Source organism: Lipophrys pholis (assembly GCF_963383615.2).
Source record: "Lipophrys pholis genome assembly, chromosome: 8".
In the NCBI taxonomy this organism is placed as follows: domain Eukaryota; kingdom Metazoa; phylum Chordata; class Actinopteri; order Blenniiformes; family Blenniidae; genus Lipophrys; species Lipophrys pholis.
This window is the reverse complement of record NC_137630.1, coordinates 16,298,423-16,312,030: the sequence shown is the minus strand read 5'-3', so window position 1 is coordinate 16,312,030 and position 13,608 is coordinate 16,298,423. Positions and strand designations below refer to the sequence as shown.

Below are 13,608 nucleotides of genomic sequence, written 5' to 3'. Positions count from 1 at the left end.
TCACCTTGTGGAGGAGATCAAACTCTGTTGCCATGGAGATGCTCCAGAGCTTGCGGCTAATATCTAGGTTCGGCAAGTATCCATAAACACCGCTGTGAGCGCATTGACTTGGGTAGTGGTTTACCTGCGTGCACCAGCTCAGTGTTTCACACAGTGATGTTACAATCTGACAGGCTCGTCAGCATCGATATGTGGCGTTGGCGAAGGTCTGCACTCCACCGAGTGCACGTTCTAGTTATGAAGAGTGTTTTACTCTTCTGGGGCTTTCTGTGAAGAGACTGCATGCTTTGGTGTAAAAAACACGTTTGAGGTTAACGGCTGACAGTAAACAATCCTGTAGTGAATTCAAGTGATTGTTACTGCCTGTGTTTGCATCGTGATGGACTTGTATGACGTCCAGGGTGAACTCTGACTTTGTTCGTAGTCATTCGGAATCAGTTCCTCCACCAGTCAATGCTAAGTTAGATGAAGCAGTGTAGACGTTATCAGGAGTGTTAGGGTGGAACTAAGATTATCATTGGGACTAAAATCACCAATAAACAATAAACTTTCTCCTCTCTGAAGGTGATAAAATCAACCTACCAATGTCTCTAATACAGGAAATCACCATGTTCAACCGCTACAAAATATTGACATGAAAAAAACAAAGGTGTTTGCCTAATAATGCACATTTTATTCTTATTGATATCCCCCCCTTTTTTTGGGAACAAAATATTTTAGTTCAAGTTGTGTCCAAAAAATAAATAAAGTGCATTATTGCGACTAAATGAAATAAGAAAAAAAACAAAAAAACTAAAGCAAACAAATAAATTTATTAAATAAGAATAAGTAAATGAACAAATGAATAAATGGCAGACAAGTTCTTCTTTCAGTCCCATGTACACTAAAAGACAAATTACCTTGGGTTTAGTTTAAATCCCTTTTTAACATTGGTTATCACATTTTTACCACACCGATAAATAACTATGACTTCTTTGTCATAACACCTTCTTTGTTTTTCAGCTACTCTATTCAGGGTTCATCAGTTCATCTGCCACATCCCACCATCTCCTCTTCCCCAAACCATCTCCCTCTCCTCCTCCACTACATCAATGAATCTTTTTCAAAGATTTCCTTTAAATATTAACAATAAATGGCAAATATAATAATAATCATCCTCCACATCACTGAATTAAAAGGAAATCTTACATTCTAAAATTTTAGTTTGGTATGATTGGTTGCAGAAGCATCAGCAGGCTGACTGCTGTATTAATCCAGCCGCTGGCCATTCTGGACATAGAGATAGCCATAGCCATCTGACCTTGAGTCTGTGCAAAGTCCTTCCGATCAGGTCTCTGTGTCTGCCCCGGTGTGTCTCACCTCACGTTTCGAATTAACCAATGATCTTCTCCCTCTGTGTGCTCCCTTCGTTATGAGTTCCACCTGTGTCCACCCTTTCCCTGTGTATTCAAACCCCTCTCTCTCTGTCGTCTTGTCAACATGTCGCGCCTCTTGTTCCCTGTGTTCTTTTGTGTTCCCTGGACATCTTCTAAAAATAAACTCTGGTTTTTATGGACCTCTGTGAGTCTGTGCTTGGGTCACTTCCTGCTTTTCATAGCAACCACCAGTGAATTTCACATCAGCACAGGACTAAAGTGAGTTCCACCGGTCACAAGAAAATCACATTAAAGCTAAAAGATGCATCTCATCCAGTTAAAAATCTAATTAATAAAGAACCAACATTCTATTGATGTTATTTCAGGCTATGCAAACCTGTTATTAGGAGGATTATGCTCATAACCGTAAACAAAAAGTTGTTTTGAACACTGGATTTTGAAATTTTTAAAAATCTTAATATTTCAGGGTAATTGCTCATCTTCGAGCCATCTTATATGACACTTCAGATCACAGGGAGCTGGGGTCAAACACAACTCTGGGAGAAGGCAGTCTACACTCTAGACAGGCAAACAATCACAGGATCCAGAAAAGAAATTACACAATTAAACATGGAAATTCCAAAGAGAAAGGCCCCAAAGCTTGAACTCAAACCGGGGCTATTGTTTCTGCGAGGCTGCAGTGCTTAACACTGCACCACTTTGCGGTGCCTGTTTAGTCGGACCATGCTAATATTTCCACTAGAAAAGATTTCTGCTTGCTTATTCTTTACCAGACAGTAATAAGTGATAATTAATCTTTTTATTAAACTACTGGGGAGACAACCAAACAATAACTCACAAAATGTTGCGCTGTTCCCTCTTTCAAAACGTATGCAAATTCAAAAATAACCTGCACCAATTAGTCCTCATCTGTTATTCTCTCAGCTAATTAGCTCTTATTTGTTTTTGTACCGTATATGCAAGTAAATCACTGGCTGCAGCAGCTATTGTATCCCAATAGTACAGTAATCCTGGAGAAAATGAGGGGGAGTTGACCTGGAGGTCTCCTGTGACTGTGCTGCTCTCCTGATTAAGGGAGGGAATGAACCTCCTTTATATAATGCCCTGCACTCTCCCAGTTCATTAAACTATGATTCACTTGGGCAGCATTATGTATTCAGCCCGGCCTATAGAATCTGTAGTATATAGCATGCTATTGATTTTCATCCCACAAGACTTGTATTCTTATTTTCTTGTAAATGGAGGATGGTCTGCAGCTCTATAAAGAGTCCTGCATTGCTCCCTTGTCATTTTTGTGAGTCTTATTGTGATCATGTGTAGGCGTGTTATCCACTGTGTAAAAGAGCCCAGTAGCCCGTTCTGTCATCACTCCTTCGCTTGCTCGCTCTTTTTTAAAAAAATTTTTTTACTCGGGCTGTATTCACGCACAGCCATAAATCAGCCATCTAAGAGCCGGGCCTCTCCTCGGCCAGACCCCCCCCCCTTTCATTGATTACACTGCACTGGGTAAGTGTAGCGTGATGAAGAGAGAGCCCAATTCAATTACGGGGGCCTTTTGGTGGACAGCGATACAAAGCATATGTTGTCCTGGATGGAATGATGTCCTCAAGAGCAACGAGAAGAGACTGAGCATAAAGAAGAAGGATTTGGGAGGCGAGAGAGGGATGTCACTTAGATGACAGTAATTGGTTGGCTTTGATAACTTCCTGCACCCTGGGATGTTTGTGTGAGTCGATAACGGGTGTGCTTTTAGAAGGGAGCCAGGGAAAAGTCACAGTAAAAGGAAAGAAGGACAAATTAAGAAATAAGATGTTCAGTTCTACATTTTAACCGTGAGGGTATTTTCTGTCATGTGCTCCTTTTCAGTGATTGTTGGATCTGCATGTTTTGATTTGCCTGAGGTCTTTTTTTTTTTTTTTTTTTTTTTTTAAGATCTGGATCCATTTCCAGATTCATCAAAATATTATAGTGAAGGCAAATGCAAATATGCACCAACTTTCATGATCATTCAAAAGCTTGATCCCTCCAAATAGGTTTCTCCAGTCTGCTCTATGTTGTAGAACATTTCTTATCATGGGTCTTATAGATAAAGAAATCTCAAATTGTCAAGTGAAAATGTTTTGTTGCATTTTACCAGTTTGTTTCCATGACACGGGCATTGCAAGTCTCTGAAAGCACCACTTTATTAAAAAATAAATAAATTACAAAGTGAAACATATTACATCTCCATGCAAATAGAAACAGGCTGCATTTCAAAAATCACACCAATAATGTAAACTACAGTGTTTTCAATGTGTCTCAAATGTACGTGTATTCAATGATCGTTTTCGAAACATTTTAGTCTGCACATGAATTTTTTTTCGGAAACAAAAACAGAACAATATTGTTCCTGTGTAAACTAAGTATCATCCTACTTGTCAAGGCAATTAATCCCTGCTTACATTGAGACAGGCAGTAATAATTCATTCAAAAGTCACCCATCTCTTATTACGTGTGTTATTTATTCCTTATGGTATCGTTTGTTCACAAGATTTATTTAAATTATTGATTGTCAGTTCACTTCTCTAAATGTCTCCTTTGCTGGTACACGAGATTCGTCCATGATCCCCAATGCACTTGGTGTAGCTTTTAAATGCTGATTTATTTAAACATAGCATGCTTTGATTAGAATGACCAATTTTCGAAAGGAAATCCCTTATTGGCTTCAAGCACAGCATTTATGTCTCAATATCATTACTCAGTTTCACACTGTAGTCAACATCAGTCAGGGGATAAAGGGACTACTCGACACATAACATCCCATTTTCGGCGAGCAGCCCTCTCATATAGGATGATAACTGAGACGACAGATAAGTCAATACTGAACGCAGGCATCCTTTTTCTGTAAAGGCCACCCCATAATGGATTTTTCTTTTTCAATTTATCATATCACGTACTGTGTTTATCTTCCGTGGTCAGTGATGAGCTATTGCACATCAAAAGGAGTGATTTATTAGACCACAGCTGTTTGTATAATGCCCCTCAATTACAGTCATTGGTGACTCAAGAAGATACCAGCTCAGACTGGATCCAATTGTGGCTCCAGTCTCTCATAAAACCTATAATAGCCACACCAAGATCAAGTGTCTCTTCATTATTTTCCCAGCTCAAACATTTCAAGACAGATCGGCTGCAGGCCCTCTCTGACACTGCATAATTTACAAATTTCCTCCTTTTTAGCAAACATCCAGAGCCCTTCGAATACTTTGAATCTCAAAGTTTCTCTGAGCTCAGTTTTGGTCTCTGACTTACAGTAATAACAGCTATCTGTGTGAGCGATAGCGGCTCTGGAGCGCTTCAATTTATTTGTCTATTCATGGGTTTCTCTAATTCACAGCGGATGACACAGAAAGAGAAAGAGACATTTATTTCCCGCTGTTGCCACAGTAACTATTCTCTCAGCAGAGAACTTCATCCCACCATTTACACACAGTTCAGTTCAGCTTGTGCCGCCCGGCGCCGTTCGGTGGCAGACACAGACGACACTTATTTTGATTCACTGCGGCAGCCAGCAAACAGTAAATTGATGCTTGGATGCGCGTTGCTAATGTGAGACAGATGTTCATCCAGATGCAACTCGCAAATAATGTTTATAGAAGTATTTTGCAGAGGCAGACACATTTCAGACAAACTGTTATCTTTTTTGTCAACATAACGGGGAACTCATTTGAATACACCTGCCAAGTTGCAAGATTTTCACTCTAATATACATCCTTGCATAATTACACACACCTGCGGCCCAAGCTTAAATTGAAATTTCACTGTCAAACCTAGTCACTAATGTCTTGATCGTTGGATCGTCGCTATAGCAACATAAGTATTAACCACGTCTTCACATTTGCTGTGATGAAACAGCAGCCTCGAAGTAACTTAGCTTCATAAGTGCTGCACATTATTAGGACATACTTATCGTTAACATCATTCATATTTTATTTATTTTTTTGCCAACTATATAATGTATACAGTATGTAGGTCAGCTCAATTTTAGAAATATGCCCAAGGACTGCTGCACAAGTATTTACTTGGTGCTGATATCAGCAAGGGCTATAAATGCACTGATTCAAATGTGAAAAAGTGCAAGAAAGGAGGTAAATGGAGTGACTTAATATCTATGTATATCTATGTATTTACAGTGACACCCTTCAGGCTGAACTCTGGCACAGCTTGGCTTTGAGCTGTATGTTAATTGTATTTAACACTAAACAAAGTGTTCAGTGTAACTGGAGCCGCACGTACCCGTGTATTTACAATAACTGTGAAATTTCTCTGCGTTTGTTCCTTGTATTTACACATAGACGCAAATATGAGTCGCCACAAAAGATGATTTCTGAAAACTCCGGCCACAGATTAGATTTAGAAAAACTCTGTGTCTTCGTTTGCGTCTAAAGAGGGGTAGACAGAGATTTACATCACAATATGTGATGGAAGACTCATCAGCGTCAAGTGTGTGTGACCCGTGTTTACAATTTGAACGCTGTGATGAAAATGGATACAGTGAAAGCAGAGCTTGTTCCTGTGCTTTATTTGTTTTATATTCTAACGCCACATTTAGGAGGAGCTCTGCTTGTTTATCGCGCCAAACAAACAACCTGTTTCGCTGAAAGAACAGGAAATAACTCATGACGTCGTGTTTTTTCCAGGACTGATTGGCTATCATAGCTTCATGTGTCCCGTTACACTGCCCTCTACAGGTTTGGCATGCTCATAGCAGCTTTGAACCATATGTGGGTCAGTGTAAACTAGAGGGTTTTTTTGGTGGAGGTGGAAATATTTGTTTTAGTAAAAACGTGGGTTTGTGTAAACGTGGTCTAAAGGCTCATTGGGGAATCTGCAAGCATTTGGTTCCTAAATTTGGCCTTGTGGTCAAAATGTAGTCAAAGCACAAAAAAACTAAACAAAAAATCTAAAACTTGGGGATTTATTGAAGCTTTTTAAATCAATCATGCAGTTATTAACTGATGCCAGTCTATGTAGGGAAGTTGTCAGATCACTAATAAATCAATGCTCAGATAGTTTGAACATGAGCAGAAAACATCAAACCTTGAAATTGCTATTTTTCTTTGTCTTTTGGTCCTAAATTATTGGCATGTGGAAGGCATGGTGTGATAGTGTTTAGCATTGTCACATCATAATTCAACTTTATTTATATAGCACCAAATACAAATCAGTCATTTCAGGGCAGTTTTACTGAGCTTTTTTTTTTTTGTTTTTTTTTCAGCTTTGCTGCTTCTGGGTGTTGTTTTGTTTCATGTTCACAGTATGTTTGGTTTCATGTTGTCTTTCCTTGTTGTTTTGCTCTCCAGCCTCAGGTTTTGGTTCGTTTGTTGTGCGTTTGATGTCTGCCATCAAGTGGCTTCTGGCTCCACCCTCGATGTGTCTCAACCTGACTACCTTTCATTGTGGTCAGCTTTGTCTCGTTGTTTCCACCTCCCCTGTATGTGTGAGGCCATGTTGACATGTACGCGGATTTTTACAAAAATGGATACTTCCCCCTCTACGTTTACAAAAAAAATCTTCATTGACACATCCACCTGGTTCAGAACTACTATAAACATGCCAAACCTGTAGGGGGCAGTGTACCAAGAAGCATGAAGCCATGATAGCCAATCAGAATCCTATAAAAAAAACACAACATCACAAATCGTAACGTAAATATCTGCCTACCATCCTTTAGATGCAACCGGAGACAGAGTTTCTCTAGATCTCCACTGTTTTCAGGAATCATCGTTTGTGGTGAGTCATAGCTGCGTTTATGTGTAAATGCGCAGCCCAAATGCAGAGAAATATACGTATAAACGTGGCCTTTCATGGTCACTTTTTTTTTTTGGCAAACTGTCTTGATTCTTTCTGATTGACATAGATGACTGTCCCATTTACATGAACACTGAACAGAGTGACAGGGTTATTGTGCAGGTTTATTTGCTCCAAAATAACATTTGATTAAGTCAGCCAATAATGCCTTGCACTGTGATCTTGACTGTTTATGACGGGAAGCTCAACAATATAGATTTGTCTTCAAAACTCATCAAACTTGTGGTGTTTCTTTAGAAGCTGAAAAACAAGAGAAACATTTTCCCTATTCATATGCTATCAGGACAAGAAGAGCACAGTGTTTGTTTGTGAGGTGGAAGTGTTATGTCATGATAAAAGCAGTGATTTGTTTATGTATTGATATTATGCTTTCATCTGATCAGCAATTTATGTGTTTATTTACAGTTCATGTAAGCACAGCTCACATTGCAGTCTAATCTTTTTGTCCCTACCTTTAGTTATTTCATGTTTTTGGATCTCTGTGGTCTGTTTGTCTTGTGTCCCTCCATCTACCTCTATACATCTTCAGGTCCACTGTTGATAACACAGTCTGAAACAAACCAAAAACAAACAATATTATTTGTTTTTTTAATGATACGTACATGGTTCATTCATTAATTAATTCATTCATTCGATCATTCATTATCCAAAAGAGAGACTAATATCACTCAAAAGATTCATCACTGTGGGTGTCATAAATCAAACAATCCATATTGTAAGGCAATCCAAATTTATTTTATCATAGTCTTTTCCAGACTATAAGTCACACTTTTATTAGGTTTAAATGTATCAATATATACCAATACATAACATCTTGGACCACTAAGTGTGAATGTATTACAACAGAACCTGAACCAGTACCAATGAACAATCCCCATCATCACTATACCTGACTGACAGAGAAGGCAAAATGTTGCCAAAAAGTCAAGGCTCCACAGCAGAGTTTAGACTAATAAATATAAAATATGCAGCACATAACACAAACAGAGCATCAGAAAGGGAGTTCAGAGTTTTATTTGAGGGACTGGACAAAACCTGAGATACTGTTACAGTGATGAAGAAAACAAAGAAGGCTGTTTGTGGGCTAAAAGCGCAACAGCCAGAGTAGGAAGAACAGATTCATAGATAGTTTATGAGTGGTGCATTTACTTCTGGGCATGACATCACAATAAGACTTATATGTTTTGGTTTTGTTAATGTTATTTATTTATTTTTTTTGACAGTTAATGAATACTAGTCCAGAAAACACTATAATAACATAACAATAGCAAAAGTCATAGGCAATTTTATCATCATTGCTCAACTGTTGCAGGGATTACAAAGAAATTGCATGGGTATTCTTATAACAAAAAGAAACTAATCACTTAATCACTAAAATCACACTAACAATAGAAAAAAAAGTCATGACACCACTTAATAAAATTACATTAAACAATAAAAGTAGTCACCCAAGACCCCCTCGCTGAGAAAATGACTTGGCAATGTGCTGTTGTCCCCAGGTTTACAGGGGACGTGAACACAGTGTTACCTTGGTACAAAGAGTGATGGATAAATATTACTTTGGGAGGGAGCCATTTGGAAGCAAAACAATAAAGCAGGGTGGGGGTGGAAGGTGCCTGAATGCTGGGCTGGGGCTCCTGCACTGATCAGCGCTGCATGATGCAGACAGCAGAGGAGGAGGAGGAGGAGAGGAAGGAGGAGCGAGCGAGGGAACAGCTTGGCTTGGGCTCGCAGCGCTCAGTCTGCTTTCTGTGCTTGGCGAAGCAGCTTCTCTCTGCCTCTCGTCTCACTTTCTCTCACTTGCACACATCGGCATTCACTTGCTTTTTGCCAAAGCTGACAGGAGGAGACGCAGCGTCAAGAGGGGCTCATTCGCTCCAACTCCTTCCGCACAATGCTGCCCTGGAGAAGGAATAAGTTTGTTCTGGTGGAGGATGAGGCCAAGAGTAAGCCAAAGAGCCTGGGGACAGGGCTGACCTACCACTCCATCCTGTCCTCTTTACTGCGCTCTTGTCCAGACTTGCTGCCCGACTGCCCGTTTGAATGGGTGGGCAACATCTTTCACACCAAACGACAAAAGGTGGAACTGAACAAAGAGGAGCCTGTTTACAACGTGCGCTACCTGGGAAGCGTGGTCACCATCACAGCAAAGGGAGACGGCTGCACCCAGGAGGCGGTGGCCAAGATCTGGGCGAGGAGCAACTACGGGGACCAGAGTGTCAAGATGAGGTTAACAGTGGGATCGCAGGGCATCAGGATGAGTGCGGACAAATCCGGAAAAAAGAAGCCCATTCATCTCTACTCTCTGAACAGAATCACCTACTGCACTGCTGACCCGAGCCGCCCCAAAATCCTTGCTTGGATCTACAGGCACCAGGTCAAGAACATGGCGGTGGTGCTCCGGTGTCACGCTGTCCTGGTCAGCAAGTCAGAAAAGGCCCAGGCGATCGCCAACAGCCTCTACCAGAATGCCACCTCCGCGTTCAGCGAGTTCAAGAGGCTCAAGCGTCAGAGTGATTTCCGGCACTGCCAGCAGCAGCTGCTGGGTGAGGAGGCGGTGCCCCTTATGCCACTCAGGAGGCTGCTGAACGGGCAGTGCCACTACAGACCGCCTGCTGACAACCCCGGGAGTGCCACCCGCCTCTGCTCGATCACAGAGGAAGAGGAGGAGGAGGAGGAGGAGGAGAAGTGCAATAACAAACACAAGAACGAGGAGGTAAAAGAGAAACAAAAGGTTTTGATAACAAACACAGACCCAACTCAGTTGTTATCGGAGCTGGACATCGGGGATATTGCCCAACTGGAACAGTGCCAAATCAACTTTGTCAGTGACAGCAACAACAACACATTTACTTTTATAACCTCTCTGGTGTGACAATTTAAAACGAATGCAACACAATAGTAAACATTCCTCTCTCTGACCCTTCACTGGTACCCCACTCAGGCTCCCTCCTGCCCCGTCCACCTAATGTGAAGTGTTTACCAGGAACTTCTCCGGCTACCAAGAGGTAGAAGAAAAAGGCAGACGCTGTGTTCTGCTCTGCAGGAGAAATCTCTACTGTGGCTCAGATGCTGGTTTGACTGTAGCAGTTTGGGAGATCCACGTGTTTACAAAAGAAGGGCTGGTAATGCACAGACTGACGACAGCACAATGACAACAATGGTTACAGACTGGACCGCCAAACCGCGGTCACATTTTGATGCCGGCACCAAACAGGATATACTTAGTAGTGATCTGTCTCTTTTTTTTTGTGAGTGCAATTTAAGCCGTGTTTGCCAGCAGGGACGTTTTTCGGGGGGGGGGTGGACTTGTAATATTTTTTCAGGGAGGTTCTTTGTAAATTTGTGTAATTTTTCTAACACGACAATCCTCACAGACTGACCTTTCTGGATGCTCATAATTAGCAGAAGTTTATTATGGTTTTACTATTGATCACGGCCGACTAACGAGTGAGGCTATAACTTAGGAGGCAAGCCATCGAGTCGACATGTTTATCGCTGCCATTTGTTTCCATCCTTATCATTTATGCATGACAAGTCAGCAGCAACCTTTCCGTGCTGAGCTTTTGTCTTTTCTCCAAGTGACATCTTTGATCGTTCAGCTTTTTAAAAGAACACTGTGATAAATATGTTGCCAGGGATGAATACACAACAGTTCATTAATGTAATGCACTTTTTATATAAATAGAAATCTACTGCTTTTGCCAACGATACAAAACAAGAGTTTGCGATTGCTGTGCCCTTTCTAGTCAAGTTTTTGCTAATGCAGATTTTTTTCCATGAGCCCTTGCAAAAATGCAGACGGACCCTCTCGATTTCACACAAACTGTTTTGAATATGACTTTTTCGCTGATTTCCTGTTGGTACTGTCTGTGCTACTGTCTTTTCGCATTGTGATTACGACGAGATGAAACAATTTATTTTCCGAAGATGATGAATAAAAATTAGTCTCACTTGGGTTGTCTTCTTCAGCCTCAAAGGAAGGGTTTATTCGAGATGTTATCGAGCTGATTATTCAAATGAATGCAATAACTCTCCATTCCACTGGTGTGCATTTGCATGTTTGTGATGTGAAAATGCCTCTAACCTGCACTCCGGGGGACACATATTTACACCGGCAATGATCTACTTTCTCCTGCCATTAAATGACATACAAAGAAAGAAACGGGACACAATATCAAGTTTAAAACTGCATCTCACTTCCATTAGATGTTAATGTAGTTTGATAAATGCCTGCAGGCCGCACTCTGGCTTCCCATTGCTTCCCACTGAAGGCAGCAATTAATCAGCGGATTGAACAGTTCGGGAAATGAACATAAAGCACCTGCCTCTGCAGGACGGCTGTCAGGCTCTGACAGCCCCGAGTGATCCAAAACGAAGGGACCGGGAAGTCGAGTCACCCATCAACCATTTTACTGCTCACATCAGCCATTTTAGCCATGACATGAGTCTTTAAGCCTTTTTACTGGAGTCACAATGAAACATTTATAACCGAAGCATGTTAGCGTCACAGTGTCGTTCGAACATCGTTTAATATTTCATGCTGCACATTATATTATCATAACATAACACTTGCATTGTAGTGAATATATTAATGCTGTGAAATTATTGATGATAAAACTGTTCATAAATTCACTTTAATTGTCTCTCGCATAACACAACATCAAAAGCTTGTTTGAGTTTCTTTTGAACGGGGACCAGGTTCTGCTTCCTTCGTGTGTGAGACAGAAGAAAAAAGCCAAAACAAGAATGTTATGAAGCTGGTTTGAATCGCTTATAAATATTGTTTTTAAAGTATAATTTCAGATGGAACAAAATACTAAATCTACATTGATATTTTCTTGGAAAAAAACTACACCCCCTGAAGTAGAAAAGGATCTAATGTGAGAGGATTGGTAATGAAAGGTTCCTGCGTCCTTGCCACAAATCAATTCATAGCAGGGATAAGTGTAGAATCCGAATGTGCTTTAATGTGTTTTCCTGCATTTTAATCTGCTGTCACTTTCAGAGGATCCGCTACTGCATAAACAAACAGCTTCGTACACAAACACAAGGCGATAAAGACACGCTGCGTGCTTACTGACATTCATGGTGGAATTGGATTGCGTGTGCCGTGGTGCCGCTCTCATGTTATGATGGTGCAGTTAGCAGTGGAGCCTCTCTGTTTTTATGTAAACATAATTCTTGTCAGGGAAACAGAAAAGAGGAGAGGGAGCAGATGGCAGCAGCAAGGTGCACGCCGGGCTTTATCACTCTCATCTTGCCGAGTAACAAGGGCTCAAGCCCAGATCCAGAGCTTGTTATGTTTTGTCACATCGTCCGCCACAGGAGATGCTCTGAAGAAAACACAACACACACACGCACACACACGCACAAAATGTAATCAAACACGGCAGGCACTGGTCCGTCAAGTACCACATATAAACCGAGCTGTGTCATTTTACAGCGGGGTGTCTTTGGAGATCCAAAAAGCTGCTTCTTGTGGCACACATCTGCTCAGAGGCTGTCTCATCCTGGTCTGTGAAGCGGGCACAAGGAGATGAGTGACAGAACCACGGGCCTGCTCGTCTCCATCATGAGGAGGAGAGACGGAGGAACAAAATGTAGGGTCCCTCAGCAGCTGGCGGCAGGTAGCGGTCTGTTTTGTTCCAGCGAAACCATGAAAAAAAACCCAAACAAGCAGCCCCTGTGATAAAAGGATGGCAGTGTGAGCCAGAGCAATGCATGCCGGCCAGGGAAGGACACAGTGAATCAATGAGACTCGGCTCAGCACAGAAAGAAACTTTGCAAAGAAAGTAGAAGTGGCAAAGTTTTTATGGTTTAGATCCCAGGTCTGCAACACACTGGTGTAGTGGCTCCTTGTAGCTCTCACAATATTACAAGTAAATAAACATTTAAATCAACAAATTTTGTTGTTCAATCAAGCCAATCTTTCTAAAAGGATTCACATTTTTCAGTTTTGAGATGACAAACTTTATGTGGTTTACAATGTTTGCAGACCTCTGTCTGAGTAGAAAGCTTTATTCCCGGACTCTGGTAGGGGGGAAAAGCCGCATAGAACAGCATGATTTATACCTGGAAGCAGGAAGAACTCAAAGAAGGTGTACAAGTGAATCTGGTTAACCATACTTCACAGGTTTAGAGTGTTAGATTAGATAAAGTTCAAACATATGGGAGCTTTATTGCCCGCTGTCTACGTTCTGCATTCATAATTTATGCAACCCTTGTATTGCCAGGTGTATGATAACAAGAAATGTATGATCACTTATACGTTGGAGTCTGCCACATAGGTGTTTATTTGCCCCCTGAAGACAACTCCTCTTATGTGACATGCTGCCAGCTTATTGTGCTTTTTTGCGCGTGAGATAACAGTGAAGAATTC

At 41.2% G+C, this 13,608-nt stretch overlaps 1 protein-coding gene across 1 annotated transcript; it reads left to right on the top strand.

Annotated features, from left to right (window-relative positions):
* The first annotated feature begins 8,882 nt into the window (after positions 1–8,882).
* On the top strand, positions 8,883–11,174 carry fam43b (family with sequence similarity 43 member B). Its single transcript, XM_080468747.1, has one exon. The coding sequence runs from the start codon at positions 9,121–9,123 to the stop codon at positions 10,099–10,101; it is 981 nt and encodes a 326-aa protein (XP_080324873.1). The 5' UTR covers positions 8,883–9,120; the 3' UTR covers positions 10,102–11,174.
* Positions 11,175–13,608: the final 2,434 nt, after the last annotated feature.

What these genes read in the sequence shown, in the direction of transcription:
- fam43b (XM_080468747.1), top strand. Translation starts at nt 9,121, where the DNA reads ATGCTGCCCTGGAGAAGGAATAAGTTTGTTCTGGTGGAGGATGAGGCC.